Source organism: Panicum virgatum, chromosome 1K, assembly GCF_016808335.1.
Source record: "Panicum virgatum strain AP13 chromosome 1K, P.virgatum_v5, whole genome shotgun sequence".
In the NCBI taxonomy this organism is placed as follows: Eukaryota; Viridiplantae; Streptophyta; class Magnoliopsida; order Poales; family Poaceae; genus Panicum; species Panicum virgatum.
This window is the reverse complement of record NC_053136.1, coordinates 11,506,117-11,522,256: the sequence shown is the minus strand read 5'-3', so window position 1 is coordinate 11,522,256 and position 16,140 is coordinate 11,506,117. Positions and strand designations below refer to the sequence as shown.

General features: G+C 49.0%; 1 protein-coding gene and 1 long non-coding RNA gene across 3 annotated transcripts; one reads left to right on the top strand and one right to left on the bottom strand.

Annotated features, from left to right (window-relative positions):
* The first annotated feature begins 2,251 nt into the window (after positions 1–2,251).
* LOC120694911 lies at positions 2,252–4,508 on the top strand. 2 transcript variants are annotated; one of them, XR_005683702.1, is made up of 5 exons: positions 2,252–2,579; positions 2,716–2,837; positions 2,940–3,033; positions 3,154–3,749; positions 3,868–4,508. It is a non-coding gene; the product is annotated as an uncharacterized LOC120694911 (long non-coding RNA). The 2 variants fall into 2 exon arrangements; XR_005683700.1 differs by lacking the exon at positions 2,716–2,837 and having other exon boundaries at positions 2,254–2,579.
* Positions 4,509–4,734: 226 nt separating this feature from the next.
* Positions 4,735–15,699, bottom strand: LOC120694904 (receptor kinase-like protein Xa21). The gene is made up of 4 exons (XM_039978228.1): positions 14,182–15,699; positions 5,740–5,758; positions 5,327–5,481; positions 4,735–5,256 (listed from the first exon to the last, which is right to left on the bottom strand). The coding sequence occupies exons 1-4, from the start codon at positions 15,622–15,624 to the stop codon at positions 5,251–5,253; spliced, it is 1,623 nt and encodes a 540-aa protein (XP_039834162.1). The 5' UTR covers positions 15,625–15,699; the 3' UTR covers positions 4,735–5,250.
* Positions 15,700–16,140: the final 441 nt, after the last annotated feature.

Sequence of the window (16,140 nt, the reverse complement as noted above, 5' to 3'; positions counted from 1 at the left end):
GTTTTGAGAGTTGTATGTCTTCAGGTACTGGTCCCTCCATACCGTTGCTGCTAAGATTTAAGGAAATCAAATTTGTGCACTGGAAAAGTGTAAATTTACCACGAATTTCATTGAAGGAGAGGGAGGATTAATTTTTTTTTTGCACTGTTAGGGGGGCTGTGGCCCCTCCGTTGCCAGTGGCCAAAGGCAGTGAGCGGAAGAAGTTCTTTGTAGTTGGGACCGATGGTCTAGATCACAAGCGTACCGCTGATAAGAAAAGGGGGTTTTCCTTACACAAAATGAGTACTAATATGCTTAGAGTGATCCCGTCTTGGCACACCGAAACTGGCTACATGACAAGCTTCAGGCTGCGACCCTCTTAATCGGAGTTACAGCCATCTCCACCAGGGTCTGGCAGCTATCCGAAATTTGACAAACCATTTTTTAATTTCAAATGACTCAGAAATATGATGGACTGAAAGTTTTTTTTTGAACGAACGGGTACGAGATTGTGCCTATTTCATTGATAGAGAAGAAGAGTACAAACCGGAGGACCGGTAACAAATAATTACACTTGTGGTATTATAGACGCTAAGTTCTTTACTTCTGCTGTTGCCCAAAAGACTGCTTCCGCCTTAATTTTCTCCAATAACCTAGTTGGTGGTGTTTCCTTTTGATTGAAAACTCTATTGTTTCTCTCCTTCCAGACCTCCCAACTGATTAGCATGGTTAGGCTCCGTACGGCCTTCTTTGGCACAGCCGCCGTAGTACTGATGTTCAGCCACCAAGAGAGCGCATTGTCCCTCGGTCTCCACCTGTTTGGGTTGAGCTCTGGATAGCCGATCCATTCCGCAGCAAGCTGCCAGACCCTTCTAGTGTATCTGCATCGGAGAGCAAATGGTGTGCCGATTCTATGACTCTTCTGCAGAGGGGGCATGAAGGCGAGTGAGGCCATCCCCTCCTTGCCAGCCTATCCGAAGTCCATACACGGTTTTGAGTGATGAGCCAGATGAAAGATTTGCATTTTGGCGGTGCCCAAGTCCTCCAGATTGTGCTTGGCATCGCTGCCTTGGTGCATCCAATGAACTGCGCTTTGTAGGCTGACGCAGCTGTGTATGTTCCTGAGGGCGTGAATTTCCAGCGGATTTGGTCTTCAAGACCAGGTAATAGTCGTACATTCCGCACTTGCTCCCAGAGCTTACAAAACTCTAGGAGGTGAGTAGTGGTTAGATGACTATTCTGATGTATGTCCCTGATCCACGCGTCACCTGCTAGTGCCTCCGCTACTGTTTTCCGTTTGCAATTTGATATACTGAAGAGGTTTGGCGCTACATCTTTTGGTCTGCATCCACTTATCCAACCAGAGCTCCAGAAGCTTGTCCTCCTTCCATTGCCAATTGTGATTTGTGTGCAGGCGGCAAAAAGTAGTCTGTCCATAGTGTCACATGGAGTTTCTGTCCCAACCCAAGCTTTTTGTGGCGATACCCATTCATGCCAAAGCCATCGAAGCCGTAGTGCCCTTGCGAAGCATTCCAGATTAAGTATGCCGAGGCCACCATTCTCTTTTGGCAGGCAAGAACGGGTCAGTTGACCTTGCATTTGCCTCCGGCCGCATCCCCTGCCCACATGGACTGAAAGTTGTAGTTTTATCAGATTAGCTAGCTATATAAAATGTATTTAACAGCCCAACTAGAGCCCAAGTCCTCTTTCCTTGGCATCGTCTTGGCTCTTCCTCCGACGCGGTGTTTCGTCCGCCATTCCCCTTAGGCAACATTTTATACATGCACTCCCATGGTAATGGTCTTTTCCCGCTAGCGAGTAGCGACAGGAGGAACTGGATCCACAACCACAACCCATGCGGCCATGCCTCTCGTCCTTCTCTGCTTAAGTTTTTAGCATTTCTATAATACATGATATCTTCTTGTTGTTTCTTAGGAATATTCAAGACAAGTAAGTGCCTAGATGGAACAAAGTTTAAACAATTGGCTTTCATGAACTATTCAATTGGAACGTGTATTAATTTATGATAGAAAAAAAAACGTGTATTATTTTTTTTCTCGTCATTGCTTGATGGAAGGAAAATCGGGCACGTACATCTCCACTGATCAGCTTAACAAGCCTAGCTAAAGTAGTTGTCTCGCGTAGGAGGGAGGTTCATCTGGGCCCAAGCCCAATTGGATTGCTCCTACCTTTTGCAGCTGATAGGCCTTTCCTCTGCAATCCTCATATGGGCCGGCCTATTTTTAATTGGGCCCAAGAACCGTGAGCCCCGCTGCTCCTCCTCGCTTGCTCCGCCGCCGTCCGCCTGGAGCGTGGGGAACTGCCGCGGGGCATGAAGGGCAAGAACGTCGAGTTCCAACGCCGGAGCACCCGCGGCCGCGGCGGCTGCAACCGGGCCGGCGCCGGTGAGTACGTCGCGGTGAATCCGACGCCGAGCCGCCGACTCCCGCGCGCGCCGCCGCGTCCCCTATCCCCGCGATGCGCCGTCGCAACCCCAATGGTCAGGCTCAGGCAGGAACTCCGCCCCGCATCGCCTCCCACCGGCCCAGTCGTCGCTTCACGCTCACCCGCCGGCTCGACATCGTCCCACCTACTGTGAGGTGCTGTCCTTTTTATTTTTGTGAATTGTGATGAAGGATCATATCATAGGAAATCTGCTATCGTGCGCACATTCTTTGTTTATCTGATCCATGGCACTACACTAGATGTCTGAAAACAAACACTTGATATTTTCAGACATTGGGCCGCCATACTAGATGTTTGTTCAGTGGGTTTCCTTCGTGCCGCGACATATCGCGCGATTTCCTCTGACATATCGAAACAACTCTGAATACTAGTGCTCACCCACTGCCCACCTTGTAGGTCCTCCCATTTGATTATCTTAGAGGGGTATTAGTCGGCAATGTGCCCTTGAACTTTCCTAATTTCTAAACCTGTCTTAATTGGCCTCTTCGAATCAGGAAGGGTCGACGACCGGATAAACAAGGGGACATGTTCTGGAGTCAGAGCCTGATATTGCCCTTCCTAAAAGTTCCAGTTCAGAGCTTGGAAGAGGTAATCAATCGATACAATCAGATTCTACTCCTCTAGAAACTACTACTTTTCATGGATATATTCTGGTGAAGTGAAGCCTGTTTCAGAGGACATCAGATAATCAGTGTGCCTGTCTGACAGAGCATCAAGCAGATGGGCACCAGCTTTCCAGCAGCATACTAGATCTGGAAGATGAGACAAGTAATTGGCCAACAAAAGGTTCTCGTCACTGGACGGCCACTCGTTGGTGGAGTACGACACTCATCGGGTGGGACGCGGTCATCTGAAATCAAAACCCTGAAAATGCCATCTGACGGGTGTCTAGGTTTTCTGAGGCATCGACGGAATCACAGGGTTTACTCACTGGCAGGCGTTTCTCTCTTTCTTTCATGAACTCACGAGGACTCGCCACTGATGCTAGATGATTTTTGCCATATGGTGCACACTGACCTATGGGTCCCAGTGCCGCATGACGTTGAAGCACGGGTCGCGCGCGGCAAATCCTGAAATGGCAGATCATCTATATCTTCAGATGATATGATTTCAATGTTGCCATTGAAATCATATCCTGTAAGGGGCCCTGACTCAGGTTCGCCTCAAAGATTCTTCAGCCGCGTGACTAATTGAGGTCTCCCCGATCGAGCACCGAACCGCCGGCGATGACCCAAGCCTGGTCCGTGCCGTCTCCGCGCAGCTGCTAGCTCTACTATCGCTCCAGCGTCGAGTCCGCACCAGAGGTAGCCCTTCCCAGCCTTAATTCTAGAACTTGATTACTACTGGTTTTATATATTCTTATAATCAGATTATGTGCCTAATATATTCCAGCATCTGGGATCTGTGCTTGTGCTTGGACAGGGCTGCCAAAAAGGGCTTCTCGTGTCGACCAGCTTAGCCAATCTGCTGTCGGTTTTTCCAAATTTCACTTTGGAAAGAACACGCAGAGAAGGTTGGAGGAGGTGAAACTATGGAAGGTTGTGGTGTTCTTGTTGATTAGCAGTTGCAGCAGTGCAGGAGGACTTCTCCAGCAATCAAGTATGCAGGGCTGCAAGATGATTTCTTGTCACATCACCAAGCTAATGGGTATGAAATCAAATGCGAGTAAAATTACCTGCTACTCTCTCAGGAAAACTACAATTTGGATGAGGTGTGTCTGCATTTGTTACTGAAACATGGAACTCCAGCCTGCAAAATCAAAATGCCGCGGACCGTTCATGGATATTGGATTATTTTTCTGTTTCCAGGAGAGAGAGAGGGAGAGGGAGAGGGAGAGGGAGAGGGAGGGAGGGAGGGAGGGAGAGAGAGAGAGAGAGAGAAGTTGTAGCAAGTTTGCTGCATCTTGATCCATGTTTTCAAGTCGTCCTAGTCGGTACTGAGGCAACTTGGTAAAATCCCAATTAGTCGGACCTATCCACCTGATTAGTCACGATTAATCGCCTGATCAGGGACTGATTGGTGCCATGGCAACTAGTTCTGAATTCAATGATATGATTTGAAAACATGACTCTTGATTCCGGCCAGTCACTTCTGATGTATTTCACAATGACTGGCCAGACAACATCTTTGGTATGGAGAGGCATTGGCCTCAACATCCAGTGACCAGGAGCTCCGGTTGGAGCTTGTGATGAGACAGCTTTGATCAGCAATCTGAAAAGGTAGGCCATGTAGGTGATGAACTGTAGAAACATCCAATGAGCCAACTGAAGACTCCAGATGGCCTCTGCATAAAGAGCAAAATGCAATCTTGCTACTTTGATTTTGGAATCTGTACTGAGCAGAGGCTCAGTTTGCATCCTAAATATGATTATGTGACCATTCTAAAATGAAACGCGAGTAGTTCAAATCATATACTACATGATATGTGGTAGCAGAGGCTAACATCCAACAATCCATTTTGCCAGAACAACTAGGAAACTTTACTTTTGAACAAGATGAAGCGTTTTTTAAAAAATACTATCCTGGATAACAAGAACCCACACAAGTCCCAGCTTGCAATTCATTATTAATGTAGTGGACGGTAAAGCATCAAGACGTCACGCGCCAGAAAATCCTTCAATTGTGTCAATGGCTTGACAACAATGATCCTTCAACGGAGAGCCAGATAGGTGCTTGTCAAACTTGTCTCTAATTGCCTGCAACTCTTTGAGAGCATCTCCAATCGGCGGGCGATCTGTTGGTGTTTCATCTGAACAGCAGATTCCAACTTGCAGAACGGAAGCGACGCAGGAGATTCTCAGATCACTAGTGCTGCCAGAGTAAGACATGTTTGATTCATTGTTTTCTGTCTCAGTAATTGTTGGTCCATGATGGTACTCACTCTGTCTGGAAGTGCCATTTGAACGTACTTGCGGAGTCCAATGGCTTCTCCAAATTCACTGCCTGTTGGACTTTTTCCAGTGAAAATCTCCAGCAACAGTATACCATAACTGTAGACATCGCCATGGGTGGAGACTTCATTGCCCAATCCATACTCTAAAACCAGCCAAAAGGAGTTCTTTCTTATCAAGTTCATTTTTACAACTACTTTTAATAATATTCATTTCAAAAGCCTAAAATTTAGTTTGACAAATATGAAATTTTCTAGTTCCTAGTTTTTCTCCAGTACTGAAAATGGAGCCTCATTGAATCATGCTAAGTGAAATACAAAGACGAAATCACCACTCCACATACAAAGAGAGCATTAACTTTAGATGGATGGAAAAGCAAAGCTACAAAAGAATAGAAGCATACCTGGAGCCACATAACCAATCTGTGGGACCGAAGCCGGCGACCAGAGGGGGGGGGGTGAATGGGAGCCGATCAAAATTTCTTCGAAATTCGAATCGTCGGCCTATGTCCCAAAATCGCCCAAGCCCTCAAGCGTTCTGGCCAAAGTTTGGAGTAGCTATTGAAAAGCTAACCCAACACAAGAGGCCTCGAACGAGCGAGCGAAACCACGAAGCGAAACGGAAGCGAATCGGGATAACTGCAGAACTGATCTGCCAGGACCGGTCTGACCGGTGCGCTGGACCGGTCTGACCGGTCGTGCCTACCGGTCTGACCGGTAGCACCCAGAAAACCCCCGAGAAATTGGATTCAAACGATGAATCCCGAGCAAACGACCACGAAATCCGATGAAACTTGGGGGATTGCTTCGCCCCTACCCCGTGAACATATCCCCAAAAGATCTCGTCCTAAAGATCACCGAATCGTGAGAATTATGGGGGAGATCAAAAGGGATTGGGGTTTTCTCAAATACTCAAGAACTCGAATTCGAACACGCCAGTGATTTCAGAGGGTTTAGGTCAGAGTTGGGAGCACGGGAATCAAAGCAAAAAACTCGAGGTCTCCTCTCAATCAAGTGTGCCAAAAACGAAATCGAAAATCTATTGCACAAGGCACAAAACCAGGGGATTGAATCAAATCAAAAGCCCAGAGGGCACGAGGAGGATAGGGCCTCCTTTCCCAATCAAATCCCTTACAAGGTTTCAACAATCCATGGACAAAATCAACTCAAACGAGAGGAACAGAGGGAGGGAGACGCAGGGGCGGCGGCCTGGAGAAACAGAGAGTCCACGAACGGATTACAAAAGCCGCAATTAACCTAACACAAGTGAAGGGGTATTTATACCCGCGAGACCGGTCAGACCGGTGCGCTGGACCGGTCAGACCGGTGTGTTAGACCGGTCAGATCGGTGCCAGGGACCGGTCAGACCGGTAGGCCTGCAGCACCCCCTGTACATGATCTCATCCGACGGCCGAGGTTCTTTCTTCGAAACGAAGTCTTCTCCGCGATGCCGCCGTCTTGATGAAGATCCAGTCCGCGGTTTTGAAGGGTCCGCGAAACCCGGGTAGATGGCCGGTTTTGAGAAAACCGCCAAAACCTCACGCGCGGGAAGATTCCCGCCTCCACGCCGTGGCCCTAGACGCCGTTCCCGCCTCGGCCTTCTGACGGCCCTAGACGCCGCCCGACGCCCGTCACCTCCTCGCCCGCAGCGAGGCCCTAAACGCCGTCGACGCCCGTCGCCTCCGTCAGTCCCGAGACCGACGCCCGTGCCTCCACGACTTGGCGTCTTCAACCGCCGCCCTCCTCCTTGGTTTTGTGGCGCAAACCAAGAAACCCGCCTTCCGTCACCGCTTGCGCCCTCGATCCAGGAGTGGACGCCACAGCTGCCGCCCGGTCCGAGCTCCGGTCCCGGCTGCCCTTCACCGCCGTCCACCGCACGGTCCATCGGCCACAGCACCTCCACGGCAGCTCCCCGTCGACACTCGACGCCCGTGTACCTGCAATCCAAAGACCAAGCGCACGATCACACCGCACAGTTGACAATTCACTCATCACAAGCAGGATAGAGTACTCAACATTCCTCAATCTCCCCCTTGATGAGTGTATTGTCAACACACCACAAACGAACCAAGAGGAGTGAAACCAAAGAAGAATAAAGAAGCACGAAAGAGAAGAACTCAACCAAGTGACAAAAAGCTAAGAAAGGCAAGAACAGTCACTTACTCAAGCAAAGATCGATCCCCTAAGACAAGGGCAAAAGCTCGACACAATCGATCAAAATCCAAAACATGACTCCTCAAAGACAGAGGTAACGCTCGACGCAGTCATGCAAGAAGCTGAGGGAAAACAAGGAAACCAGGAGCCAAAACCAAAGCAGAAACTCCCCAAGCAAAATTTTTCCCTCTCATAAGTGCAACTCTCCCAAAATGATGCACTCTCAAAGCCCTGTGCACAACAAGTTTTTCAAAAATCAAACAAGTCTCCCCCTTGTTCGATCACTTCTCTCAAAATTCTCCCCCTTGTTGGCACATGCACACATCAATCCTAAAAAGAGCTAAAGCTCCCCCTGAAGCAAAAATTCCCCCTGAACAGATGCTATGCCATGAATGCAATGCAGGAGGTGTAAGTGAAAGCATTCAGGGATACAAAAATATGAGCAACATCTAGTCTCAAGCACGTGTGCATCCATAAACCAGACCTGCATCTAGCTCAACAGGGTATATCAAATCAGTCTAGACCTAGACAAGTTCAGTTTAGGAGAAATAAAAGCATCACCCATGATCTAGCACTAACAAGTAGGGAATGAAAAGCAGTGCTACTCATACTCATACAGGTGAGCCAAAACAGCCAAAACAAGTTGCCAACATTCACTTTTCAATCAATTTTTTTTATATCAAGCAATTCTAAGTGCCAGGGGTTGAAAGCTTGTCATGCTTTACTTAGCAACGAGGCCAAGCCTATGCTAAAAGACAATCAAAAGCTTAAAGCACTCGTTTCAGTCATGCACAGCCTTGCCCGGGTTCTCACAAGTGCAAAGTGAGCCGTCCCGAAAGCTCGATCAGTGCGACAAGCAATCCCACCTGGATATTTTCAATCCATTTTCAGAACAGTTCAAGCAATTTTATCAGATTTAGATCATTTCAAATATGAATTGCTGAACGAAAAGCCACACTAGCATGAATAAGATAGCAAAGCATATCAACACGCCCTAACATGCTAGTAGCCAAGACAGGGTGATCATGTTTTCAGATTTTCAAATCAAAATAGCTTAACTCAGATGATGTCATATACACAATGGAGCAAGCTATACATGATCAAGTTTATCAACTCACACTAGCAGGCACTAGAAGATCATAGCAATGTATACAAGAATGCTAGTGCAAGTGAGACAATGCAAAATGCAAACATGTACAATGCATATGCACAATGCAACTACCAAACCTAGAAAACATAAGAGAAAGACAAAGAAAAGCCGAAAGCTAAGCAACTGAAGAATTCAGCAAATACAACAGCTCAAAGACACACAGGACTAGACCAATGAATCCAACTGAGTACCATGAAAAGGCAACAATCAGAAAACCACCAGTCCATCCTGAGAGGAAAATGTACAAGCCGAATGCTCACATACCTCGATGAAGATCCCGCTGGACCTAGAGTATAGCAAGCTCAAGGTCACCTCCCCTGCGTCCTCAGTGGGTCCACCTTCTGCTCGAACAGATTCTTGTAGAGGTGAACGATCGAAGTGGAAGTAGTGGTACTGGATCGTCCTCCTGAGCTGAGGTAGTCGAAGCAGAAGGGGCCGGAGCCTGCAGCCGGCGCAGTAGCTCCGAATCATCATCGGCACCTGAGGTAGAGCTCCCCCTCAACAAGTGATACCTAGCACAAGAGAAGCTAGGACACAAGAAGATAGCAAACACCAAAGATCCAGAGCAAGACTCAAGCAAACGTTTAGGTGTTAGTCAAGCTACATGCAAAAGTATACCAAAAGACACTCTAGAACATATCAAGACGAAAGATATTCCTAGAAAAGTCTAAAGGCACTCAACAACATGAACCAAGGCAGCAACACTATATGAAGAAGATACTTGAGCTAGCAACCAGACCTAAGGAGCACAAGCTACACAAGCATGAGGGGAACTGAACAAAGCACACACCCTGAGCTAGCAAGAGTCATGACAATATGAAAACCACAAAAACTAGCATACAGAGTAGCTAGTCCACCATAGCACAAGTACAGACCTAGCAAGCAGAGCAAGTATGAGATAAAGAATCTACAACAAGTCACAAGCAGAAAGTGTACAAAGAACTCAAAGAGCAAAATCAAATGTACATATGATACATAAACCACCACGGGCTATCCATCAGCCTTGGAGAACCATCAAGTCTTGATCAAACCTGCATAAGACCAAGATCCAAGGAGCACTTGTTCTCCAAGCCACCAACCTGCATCACCAACGAGACATAGGGGGAGCAAACGTCTCGACACTGGGGTTAGCAAAGTGAGAAGCAAACCAGTGACGAGCCATTTGCTCTACAGAAGGGTAAGCAAAGTCAGGCAAAGCGTATCCCCTGTCCCGTCTACCACGAGGCTGACGAACACCACCGCGAGAAAAGCGTGGAGCCTCAAAACCTCCTCCAAAGCCTCGGTCCCGTGGTCCATAGCCGTACTGAAAACGACCAGGAGCACGGCCGGCAAAGCGACCACCTGCTGGAGCACGGTAACCAGCACCGTCTCCCTGACCTCCACCTACACGGCGCGCCTTAGCATCTCGCCTATCACCACACCGAGAAGGACCATGCACCCGAGCAGAGTACATGTCCGCGTTCCGTCCCTCCTGCTCTCGCCTCACAGCCCGCTTCCTCCTGAAGCAAAACTCCTCCAGGTGACCTTCCCTGTCACAGAACTCGCAGTGGTACCTCACCTCACGCTTGGGAGGTGGAGGCCTAGCCTGCGGACGGGGAGGAGCAGCCCCCTTCTTCTGGGCAACCTGGGCTGTGGCAGCAGGGAGCGTGTCGAGGGAGTTCCTCAGCTCATTGGGCTTTGGAACCCAAACCTGCTTCTGCGGAGGTGCTTTCGGTGGTTCTTTAAGCACACCATCCGCGGGGTCAACAAGCGAAGGCTGTGTGCTCGTGCTGGCAGTGTTTCCAGTAGCCTTGCCAATCTTACCATACAACCTGTCAAAGTCTGACTTCATGTATGTGTAACCGACCCCAAACCCATCACCACGCTTGAACTGCTTAATTATCATGCCCAACTGCGGCTCACTGCTAGAAACCCAACTCAGAATCGCCCTAAAATAGGTATTCTCATTCTCCAGGTTGGCTTTCTCTACCGCAAGACTATCTAAATCAGCAATCAAACCAGGGCAAACAGAGCAGTCAATAGGTGGGCTAGACTCTACGACCTTAGTCTTTCCAAAAGACTTGATCAAAGCGTTCTTCTCCTCTAGCTCCAACCTAAGCGTGGGACAAAGCTTACAAGCACCAAGCAAAACTGGCCTAGACTTCATCTCCTCTAGCTCGCACACAACAGTAGCAAACTTGGACTGCAAAGAAGCTAGATCAGACTTGAAGATAGGACACTCCTCACATTCAAGCACATCGCTAACAATAGGAGCATCCTTAACCAGTTCTAGTTCATGCTTGCCCTTAGCGAGCTCATGAGACACGTCAGCAAGCGAAATCTTAACAACATCTAAGTTCGCGACGTTTTCATCATGCTTGGCACGGAGAACAACAAGATCATTCATGTGAGATATGCAGCCAGCGCACTCATCCTCACTAGACTTCTCCCTAGCACAAGCCAGCTCAGCCCTAAGCTTTCTACGCTCTCTAGCTGCTTCCTTAAGCAGCCTTTTCTGGTTGTCGAGAGCGGCGTACAACTCCCTAACCTCTGTATCAAGCAGGTCGATCGTGGAGTTTACCTCTGAATCGCTCTCGGATCTAGGAGAAGAGCCGGAGTGCGTCGGTGTAGCATGTCCACCTGAAGACGCACGAGCACCATTGGCTTCGCCCGCCATGGTGCAGAAGCTCTTGCGCCGACGGGCCGCCAAGCAAAGGCCGATGAAGCCGGTGGCTTCCTTGTCCCGCTTCTTCTTCTTCTTCTTGTCGTTGTCGTTGGAGGTCGGTGAAGAAGAGCGGTCGGTGTCGGAGCTCTTGTCAAGGTCGCTGAGCTGTGCGAGGAAGGGCTTCTCCCGCTTCTTGGCCTTGTACTGGAAGCGCTTCTTGAGCGACTCCTTGTCGAAGCGTCCTCCCCGGTCACGACTGCGGTGCTTGTGGCGCCGACGCTCCTTGTTGGAGCCTCCCTCGTCGCGGTCGCGGTGGCGGTAGTAGTCGAAGGAGTTGTTCTGGCCACCGCCGGACTTCTTGGGGCAATCGGCGACGAAGTGGTTCAGATCGCCGCAGTTGTAGCACCCGGGGTTCTTCTTCCTCTGCCTGTTGTGGTAGACGCACTGGAACTTGCTGATGAGGAGGCACAAGTCGTCGTCGCCCAGCGTCTCTAGCTGCTCATCTGAAACAGAAGGCAAAGATGCAAGAGAAAAGCCAAGAGCAGAGTTAGCGTTAGAGCTCGATCCACCTGGGCCAGTCACAAGAGCGACGCTCTTGGAAGGAGGGGCACCATTGAGCTTGGCTCGTGTCTGGTTATCCACCTCCGTGGCCTTGAGCTTGCTGAAAAGCTCGTTCACCGTCAGAGTCTCATAGCCAGCAGACTCAATGATGGTGTTCACCTTGAGATCCCACACAGAGCGATCAAGTGCGTAAAGTAACTTAAGGGCCTTCTCGTGCTCTGTGTACTCAAGGGCACCAGCAGATCTGTTCGCATTGACCTTGTTCACAATCGACTGAAAACGACTGAACATCAGGTCAATGCTCTCACCCGACTCCTGTGTGAAGTTCTCGTACTCACGCCGGTGAGTCTCGAACAGTCTGGCCTTCACCTGAGGTGTACCCTCGTGGTAGTTCTCAAGACACGTCCAAATCTTGTGGGCTTCCTGAAAACCCTGGACGCGTGAGAACTCCGCACGAGAAACGCCAGCGAACAAGGCATTGACAGCCTTGGCGTTAGCTTCGTGCTGGGTCACCTGAAGAGGTGTGGTCCGAACAGCCAGCACCTCGTAGAGCTGGTTCGTGGTAATCTCCCAGACATCGGCTCCCATGCTCTGCAGGAAGGCTCTCATGCGAACCTTCCAGTAGGCATAATCCTCGCCGGAAAACACCGGGATCTTACCAAGACTTGCCATGGTCGCCGAGTGGTTTTCGAACCGGTTAAGGTACTAAAAACCTCAACCGAGCTCTGATAACAATTGTGGGACCGAAGCCGGCGACCAGAGGGGGGGTGAATGGGAGCCGATCAAAATTTCTTCGAAATTCGAATCGTCGGCCTATGTCCCAAAATCGCCCAAACCCTCAAGCGTTCTGGCCAAAGTTTGGAGTAGCTATTGAAAAGCTAACCCAACACAAGAGGCCTCGAACGAGCGAGCGAAACCACGAAGCGAAACGGAAGCGAATCGGGATAACTGCAGAACTGATCTGCCAGGACCGGTCTGACCGGTGCGCTGGACCGGTCTGACCGGTCGTGCCTACCGGTCTGACCGGTAGCACCCAGAAAACCCCCGAGAAATTGGATTCAAACGATGAATCCCGAGCAAACGACCACGAAATCCGATGAAACTTGGGGGATTGCTTCGCCCCTACCCCGTGAACATATCCCCAAAAGATCTCGTCCTAAAGATCACCGAATCGTGAGAATTATGGGGGAGATCAAAAGGGATTGGGGTTTTCTCAAATACTCAAGAACTCGAATTCGAACACGCCAGTGATTTCAGAGGGTTTAGGTCAGAGTTGGGAGCACGGGAATCACAGCAAAAAACTCGAGGTCTCCTCTCAATCAAGTGTGCCAAAAACGAAATCGAAAATCCATTGCACAAGGCACAAAACCAGGGGATTGAATCAAATCAAAAGCCCAGAGGGCACGAGGAGGATAGGGCCTCCTTTCCCAATCAAATCCCTTACAAGGTTTCAACAATCCATGGACAAAATCAACTCAAACGAGAGGAACAGAGGGAGGGAGACGCAGGGGCGGCGGCCTGGAGAAACAGAGAGTCCACGAACGGATTACAAAAGCCGCAATTAACCTAACACAAGTGAAGGGGTATTTATACCCGCGGGACCGGTCAGACCGGTGCGCTGGACCGGTCAGACCGGTGTGTTAGACCGGTCAGACCGGTGCCAGGGACCGGTCAGACCGGTAGGCCTGCAGCACCCCCTGTACATGATCTCATCCGACGGCCGAGGTTCTTTCTTCGAAACGAAGTCTTCTCCGCGATGCCGCCGTCTTGATGAAGATCCAGTCCATGGTTTTGAAGGGTCCGCGAAACCCGGGTAGATGGCCGGTTTTGAGAAAACCGCCAAAACCTCACGCGCGGGAAGATTCCCGCCTCCACGTCGTGGCCCTAGACGCCGTTCCCGCCTCGGCCTTCTGACGGCCCTAGACGCCGCCCGACGCCCGTCACCTCCTCGCCCGCAGCGAGGCCCTAGACGCCGTCGACGCCCGTCGCCTCCGTCAGTCCCGAGACCGACGCCCGTGCCTCCACGACTTGGCGTCTTCAACCGCCGCCCGCCTCCTTGGTTTTGTGGCGCAAACCAAGAAGCCCGCCTTCCGTCGCCGCTTGCGCCCTCGATCCAGGAGTGGACGCCACAGCTGCCGCCCGGTCCGAGCTCGGGTCCTGGCTGCCCTTCACCGCCGTCCACCGCACGGTCCATCGGCCACAGCACCTCCACGGCAGCTCCCCGTCGACACTCGACGCCCGTGTACCTGCAATCCAAAGACCAAGCGCACGATCACACCGCACGGTTGACAATTCACTCATCACAAGCAGGATAGAGTACTCAACATTCCTCACAATCGATCCTCTCATTGATGCCCAGCCACTTGATTTATCTTTGTCTTGATGCAGAAACCTTGCAAGACCAAAATCCCCAACGTGAGCAACCATGTCACTATCCAGGAGAACATTGCTTGGTTTAAGATCACAGTGAATAATTGGTGTTGGCTTATATTGGTGTAGATAATCAATCGCAGATGCCACGTCGATTCCAATGCTTAGCCTTGCCGCCAGATCAAGCGATTTTTGTTCACCATCTTCCATGATATGTTTGTGCAGCCATTGATCTAAATTTCCGTTTGGTAGAAACTCATACACAAGGGCCTTGAAGTCACGGCCCTGAAAATCAATACTGGAGCAGACTGTCAAGATCTTCACAAGGTTTCGATGTCGAGCACATCTTAAAGTCTCACATTCTGCAATAAAACTCTGAGTTGCGCCACGTTGCATGAGGTTGAGAACCTTAACAGCAACAGCTATGTGCTGGTCGTTGCCTCTCATTCTCCCTCTGTAGACTGAGCCAAAGCTCCCTGCTCCTATGAGGTTCTCAGACGCAAAACCATTTGTTGCACTGGCCAATTCAGCATAAGGAACCCTCATATATTGCTGGTTTATGACAGAAATTTGTAGGTTTGCTTTTTTCTTCCAGCTCTTTTGGTAGAACACAAACAGTACAGCTGCTAATGTAACAAAAATAACTGCTCCACATATAAGGGCTACTATGCCGAGTCTTTGAGGTGGCTTCTTGGTGGTGTGGTTTGAGCAGGGTGGTAATTTCAGTTGAGGGATGCCACCACACAGGTCATCATTTCCTGTAACCGTGATGACAGATGCATTCAGAAATACCCCATCTGTTGGAAGACTACCTTGGAATTTGTTAAATGAGAGGTTCAAGGAAGAAAGGCCTTTTAGGTTGCCAAGGATTTCAGGGATGGCCCCAGATAGATTATTATAGGAAAGATCAAGCACCGAGAGGCCCTTCAGATTTCCTAGTGAAACTGGAATGGTCCCTTGGAACAGGTTTCCAGATATGTTGAGATATTCCAAGCTTTGGCACTCACCGATGGATATTGGAATCTCACCAGAAATCATATTACTTGAGAAATCAAGTTTGCCTAAGTTTTTTAGATTTCCCACTTCTAATGGCAAAGTCCCAGATAAGGAATTGTGCGCAAGATCCATGAAACTTGACAGTGTTGATATGAAAATTAGTTCTTTAGGTATCGGACCAGAAAGATTGTTGTGAGAAAGATCCAAAACTTCTAAAGGACAATTGCTGAGAGTAGAAGGTATAGCTCCACTAATTACATTACTACTGAGTGTAAGGGTAGTAAGTTTTGTTAGATTGCCCAATGTTGCAGGAATGGGTCCAGAGAAAGAATTATTTGAAAGCTTAATTTCATTTAACTTCTTTAATTTGCCGAGAGATGCTGGAATAGAACCTATGAGAAGATTATTTGCCATGTAAAGTTCATTCAAGTTAATGAGGTTACCTATTCCTTCTGTTATTGTTCCAGTTATGCCGTTTTCTCCTATGTTCAAATAAAGGACAAGCGAAAGACTGTGCGGCCATCATTGCCAGGGTGGTGAGGTGATGCCCGTGAAGGCTATTGTTCTCCGATCAACTATATGTAAAAACCTGATATTACCAAATTTGTACAAGCGGTTACCGGTACTAATGCAGTTAGATTTTTTTTGGTTTTAACAGTATTGTTTCCTCATAATATTATGTTTTTTGTTATTTTATAAGCATTAACACTAAGTGTAAGAACTATGACCCTTTTAAGCCAATATTTGTGATTTTGGTGATTGAGTGACAACATAATCAATAGGACTAACAAATATATTTGAGGTGTCCAAATGACCGCCGCGACGAATTGGACGAAGTTCAACAGAGTATAGTGTGTCGGTTAAACCGACACTCGACTACCGATTAAACCGACGGCAGCGTCGGTGCATTAGATAGAGCATGGCTGTGTC